This window comes from Besnoitia besnoiti, chromosome III (genome assembly GCF_002563875.1).
Source record: "Besnoitia besnoiti strain Bb-Ger1 chromosome III, whole genome shotgun sequence".
Classification (NCBI taxonomy): domain Eukaryota; phylum Apicomplexa; class Conoidasida; order Eucoccidiorida; family Sarcocystidae; genus Besnoitia; species Besnoitia besnoiti.
In genome coordinates, this window is record NC_042358.1 from 3,246,490 (window position 1) to 3,252,490 (window position 6,001).

General features: G+C 53.3%; 1 protein-coding gene across 1 annotated transcript; it reads left to right on the forward strand.

Annotated features, from left to right (window-relative positions):
• Positions 1-189: 189 nt before the first annotated feature.
• Positions 190-4,855, forward strand: BESB_047400 (uncharacterized protein; the record flags this gene model as incomplete). The annotated part of the gene is made up of 5 exons (XM_029363191.1): positions 190-2,073; positions 2,477-2,632; positions 3,147-3,256; positions 3,583-3,781; positions 4,193-4,855. The coding sequence occupies 5 exons, from the start codon at positions 190-192 to the stop codon at positions 4,853-4,855; spliced, it is 3,012 nt and encodes a 1,003-aa protein (XP_029220557.1).
• Positions 4,856-6,001: the final 1,146 nt, after the last annotated feature.

The following is a 6,001-nucleotide window of genomic DNA, read 5'->3' on the forward strand; positions in this document are numbered from 1 at the left end:
GTTCCGATGCAGGGTCGGTCTTCTGCAACAGCCACGTCAGGGGACGCAGTTCACCCTAGTACCAAGAGCGTGCTTGATCTAGGCATCGAGGATATGCGTATCTTGGCTGACACCCTATGGAAGACGCGTGCGGTTGCTTACACAGAAAAGTTGGAAGCAGCTACCAGGGCACGTGAAGATCAGGAACAAATGTTTCACACGAGTCTCAACCGCATCAAGTTACGTCAGTCCGAAGCTCGCAGTAGGCATAACGTAAAAGACCAGGAGCGTTTAAAGCGCCTGGAGAGTGCACTCCGACTGACACGGCCTTTTGAAGTCGAGAGCACAGCAAGGGCGCCTGGGAGGAGGAAACACAACGGACCTCGAGGCCCAACTAAGTCGTCACCGCGGGCCCGAGGACAGGCATCTCATCTTGACGTTGGTGCAAGGGAGGAACGCAGGAATCATTTGAATAGTTCCCTGTCAGCTCGAAGTGTGGCGAAGCCTGTAAAGAAACCCCATGGTCTGCAGCGCATTCCTACGGGGGAACGAACGACAGAAGGGGACAGCCGTGGGCTGCCCAGCAAACGGAAGAAGGAACTTATGCTGTCGCTGTTGGGGGAACATCAGGAGAAACGAGGGGCGACCGAGCAAGCAGAAGTTGCTCGGACCACAGCTCCGCATACACACAGCTCGAATATTGTTCATGGCGGCAATGCCACGGACGAGTCGTCATCCAGGACGTATGGCAAAATCAAAGCAAGTCGAGCGCCGAGGTCAGAGATAGCGGGACGTACAGTGCCGGAACCTGCAGGTCAGAGCACCAGTACTCGACATTTTACCTCTTCAGCTGGGGCAGCCGCCTCTCTAGCCCACACTATCGCCGAGACGCTTCTCACTGTCGCGTCCCAGGACCAAGTCACAAGCTCAAGAGAAAGCAACATTGCCTCCACCTTGGGAGACGGGCCGGTGGAGAGTGGAAAGACTGGAACCACCCTTCCCAAGGAGAGTGCCGGCGATGAAGGAAGGCATCGCGAGCAACAAGTGATTGGTCAGCACTCCGATGGGAAACAGGACAGCGCCCCGGTGCGCCCGGTGAGTGGAGGTGGAGCGGTGACCTCCGAGGTCTCAACAGCAGACGAGCAGTCTGACTGCAACAATGAGGAACATCTCGAAAAGGATGCTGCACAACTAATCGGCATAGACGACCCTGGCGTCGCAGAAGAAGGGGGCCACTTCGTTGCGTTTGAAGAGATTGACATTGCAGAGGATCCAAATACGACCCCTAAAGTTGAACGCGACGAGCAAGCTCTCGCGCTGGTCGTGAGCCCACAGTCCAAGCTAACAGCCCCTCTATTGGAGCACAAAGACGCCGGAGTCGTTCCTGAAAACTCAGCGCGGACGGCCCCGATGCGGACATACAGCGAAGCCACAGGCGCCGGAAACCACGATATGAACTCATATAAAATTCTCGCGCCGCCGTGTGGCCATGATTGCGGGATGGAGTCCACAGACGACAGCGCAGCCCTGGAGTCAACGCCCGGATTCAGAATGCAACTCGCGTCTGGTTTAGGGGCTACAGCCCCCGCATCTGTTGGAAGGTGGTTGCTGCCGTTGCGTGCGCCCAAGAACAAACATTATGATGACTATCAGAGGGGCCCTGTCCGGAGAGACAAACATGACAGCGGCGATCCAAATATGAAGGATAGCACCGCAGCGGTTTCAGCTCCTGAGCTGCCCCAAGGAAGCGCTCCACCCTCACCTCAAGCTTCTCTACCACGCTCTGCCGGGGGCCAAGATGTCCAAAGACGTGAGCAGCAAAATCGAGAAGGAAGTTCAGGACCTGCCGAATCGGGCGACGACACTCGACTCTTTCTTCGTCGCCTGCAGCTTACGAGCAAGAAAACAGTCCTCGACCAGGCTACCCCCGCCCGTTTCGAGTTCGTTGATAACGACCACGGCATGCAGTTCGTCAACTGGCGCACATTCAGTGGAGAGCGCCTAATAGAGAAATTCTGGGAGAACAGTTTGCATCAATCAGACGCACGAGATCGACAACGGTTTGAGCAAGAAGTCCAAAGTAAAATTCTCCAGGTACGAAACGAGAGTGCCCACCAAAGGGCACTATCAGTGTTTAAGCAGTTGATAGTCCGTGAGGTGTGTCGGAGGCGGAAGAAGATCTCTTGTGACATCGGAGATACCACAACAGCCGGTGTTGCAGTTGCTTTCTCTGTAGAACACGACTCAACCGTACATGCGTTTTTAGAGGCTGATAGGCTTGGACGTCGCTGACAGCGGGTGCCCTCAAAGCCGACTGCTGACACGGAATAGAATGACGATGCAGCTCTTGGCAGGAGAAGACCCACACCAGTATCCCCTGTGTCTTGAACTCAGTAACACATTGAGGAATACCCTTCTCTCAGTTTCTTCACTTGGTTTGGAGATCTCAGAGACAGAAGAAACAGTAAGATTCTTGTCATGCCTTTCCGGAATACAGGAATACGAGTTTGCAAAAAGGAAACAGCAAATATGGCAAGCCATGGGCAAGGAGCCAGCTGACGACGACATCCACATAGAGCAGCTTGCGCAGCACTACTACAATGCAATGCAAGCAGCCCTTCACGGCCCGAAAGAAGACATCCTTACTGGACAGGTGGGCGTCAGTGGACATCAGATATATGGTCATTCTACCTTTTAATTATGCAGAGAGACTATTGGAGCAACAGCCTTTCGCTCTTGGAACACAGGACGCTTGTGGGCATTCACACTCGTTGCATCCAATGCATTTCGATTCCTTCACTGTTCCAAAGCACTCACGCCGATTGTGTAGCGGCACAGCTCTCGGTGCTGACCCGCATACTCCGCCAATCGACGTATGTAGCACATGTAGTGAGCTAGATAGTGATGGGCCGAGTAAAACGTGCTTCTGCATACACACGTGCTGGCGACGAGACGCCACACAGACGCTGACTCTACAGCTACCTTTTGATAGCGTACCCGACACCTCTGATGTCGCAGATATTCCACTTCTGTGCGATGTGCGGATCGTTAATTGGTAACACTGAATGGCCCTGCTTCCTTTATCGTCATACTGCCACCAAGGGAGTTATCCGATTCAAGACCATTTTGTACGACTCACTCTAATGGTGCGGCCGGCTCACTCGCAGGCATTCGGCAGATACATTCCAAGTCCAGGACTAACTCCAATCCCGGATCTGCGTAATAAAGTCATATACGGGCCTTGGGCTCTCAATTGGAACCGCGCCACAACAAGCAGGTGAGGCTTGCTAGGCACTACAACTGTGACACTCCGTCTGCCAGTAGCCGTTAAAAAGAACATTAATACAAACAGAACGCTGTTTTCCTGGAGGAAACAGGAAGAAAAGTTTGCGACTTGCTGTGCAGTAAAAAACGGTTTCTCGCGAGCACCAAGACCCGGCTATGAATAAGAGAAATCGCGAATGGGGAACAGGGGGCGGCAAATGGTGCTAGTTTATCCTGTAAAACAGTCTTCAGCGACTCCTCTGGGCACGGAAACGATGGAACACATTCTTTCTCACGCCTCCTTTTTTGCAAAGTTTTTGTCGTCCTGCGAATTCTCAGGACGACTCGAGTGTCTCTTGGCGGTCGCCGAGGTGCCATAAGCGTCGGCAGCAGCGCTGCGAGTTATGTGACAACCGCAAATATCAATTGGAATAGGACGGCGGTGACGTTTGCAGCCAGACCGAACGATCAGGCCGTGAAGCTCGGGATCCTACGAGGGCGCTACGGTGTTGACGTGGCGAGGTCTAACCGTCTCAGAGTAAGCCTTTTAGATGGTGTTCTGCTGAATGCTGACGGGACGGCACCCGGAGGGCCGTATGCCTGCACAGGCGCAGCCGTATTCATATCTTCCACAGTGTTTCATCAGCGTTTGATCCCTCCGGGTACATATGAACACGTACAATTCTACTAGCGCCAACGTCATACCGTACAGCGGTTATCGTTTGCGGTATGCGCTCACGAAGAATACTCTATCAGACATGATCAAGATCCCATTTTTTCTCTGGATCCGCTGGACATCGGCAGTGTACCACCTATCCGCCGTCACTATTATACAGTGCACGTGGGGCTGTTGATAGCGCAGGTGCTGGTTTTTTTTGCTTCTATCCTGTTGCACCCATGGACTCCTAACCATCAAGGATGTCGCTTTTGCCATTTCTCTTGCCTGTAGACGTCCGCTGTCGAGACTGTCATGCGCTACGTCGAGACCGCCACGGTGGTGGACCAGATCAATCGGACGTATGGGCAACGCGTTCGCGTACGGCGCTTCAGTTTCAACTATACCCGGGACTTCACCATTCCACGATTCGATTCTCCTGGGCGAACCCCGGGCCTGCGGCAAGAACTTGCAGTGAATTGGGGATCGTTAGGAATTAGCGTCGGTACAGATGTCCCGGACAACGAGTACGCCATCTCTGTGGGGCTTCGCGGCTATCAGTTTTCTGTGCTTAGGGATTTCTTCCAGAGACTCACGCAATTCCAAGGGAACTGGGGACGTGGTTGGCAACTGGAGATCGCGACAAAGTTTGAGGATCCTATAAGCAACCTAGTCTACTATCAGGTTGGATTCGGACGGCTTGGTCGGTTGTATGCCACCGCCGGAGCCGGTATTGGATCAGAGAACACTCCGATGGCTCTGGTTCAGGTTCAGGGAAACGATGCCAGTGTGGCATTTAAAGCTGTGCAAGAGGCCGGCGTTCGCGTCTTCAACATCGGTTTCACTGTTGGACGCTTCACGTACAGTTGGGATTCCGTTGTCGAGTACGAGCGCGTTGCCCTGCCTCTGTCACCGATCGATGCAGTTTTGAAGACACTTCTCAAACTCACTCCTTAAGCGCCGGCTGTCTTCTCGCCTCCCCACAATGAGCCAGAGTGCCGCCTCCTCGACCGGTCACACGCAGCAGATCAAGCAGTGTTGTAACTCAAAACCGATCGCCGGGCCGCCCACGGAGATAACACAATCTGCTTGTTGAGAAAACAACCCAGTCGCGCTTGAGAGTGTGGCGGCTAGCCTTTAAGAATAAACACTCGACCACCGACTGACGTTGCCGCGGCAATCAATGTTTAGTCGGAACAGACGTCCCGTATCCGCGTTTTGACGACAATTGAATGTTTCATCTTACATACTTCACTTTCCACTTATTTCCAGGCGATGATGCACTCGGCTTTCACGGTGTGCTCCATTTCACCCTGCAACTCCACGCTTGGCAAGCGACAGGTGACGTTCCTTTGTCCGTCTCGCCCACGAGGAGCAAATGGCCACAGGCCACGCAGCATACTACTGTTCCCGTTTCACCACACTATGTCTCACAGTCTGCATGCGTTACGCGGTCACGATACTGGTCTTTCGAGCTAGTTTACCCTAAGCGTCCCCACTATTGTCGCGTCCACAAGATGTAGGGGCTCACAAGAATCGAAGGGTGTGTGGCATCCACACGTTCTGACTGCATGACGGCATGCGACCTGACACGAATGCAGGTGTGCTGTCGTCTGTTTCTGAGGTTTCCCCGCGAGTATAATACAACATACGCGCCTATATTCATGTGTAGCGTGTATCGAGTGCGGACTGGGACAACTAACGCAACCCTGAACGGTGCATAGTTGCCTTTGTATCGTTCCCACGGCCTGCGCTGGATGTGTAACACCACGCCCAGTCTGCTGGAAGGTTGTTGCCGGTACGGATTGGTTTCCCGTTTGTGCGAAGTCGTCACACCAAGAATATGTCTGTTGGTAGACTTGCTGGAGACTGTGCGCCTCAATCATCTCCACTACAGCCTGCCGACCGTTACTTTTGCCAGCTTTGTTGCCACACAGTGGAAAAGGAGAGGACACCAGAAAACAGAACAAGGCAGGCACAGAAGAGCACATACCCTCCGTCAAGGCAGTTGAGCGTCACAATACTACATCTGCATGCACCAGATATACGCGGTGTGTGCGGCTCACGAATTTAAAGCCAAACCATAAGAGGACCTAGACGCAC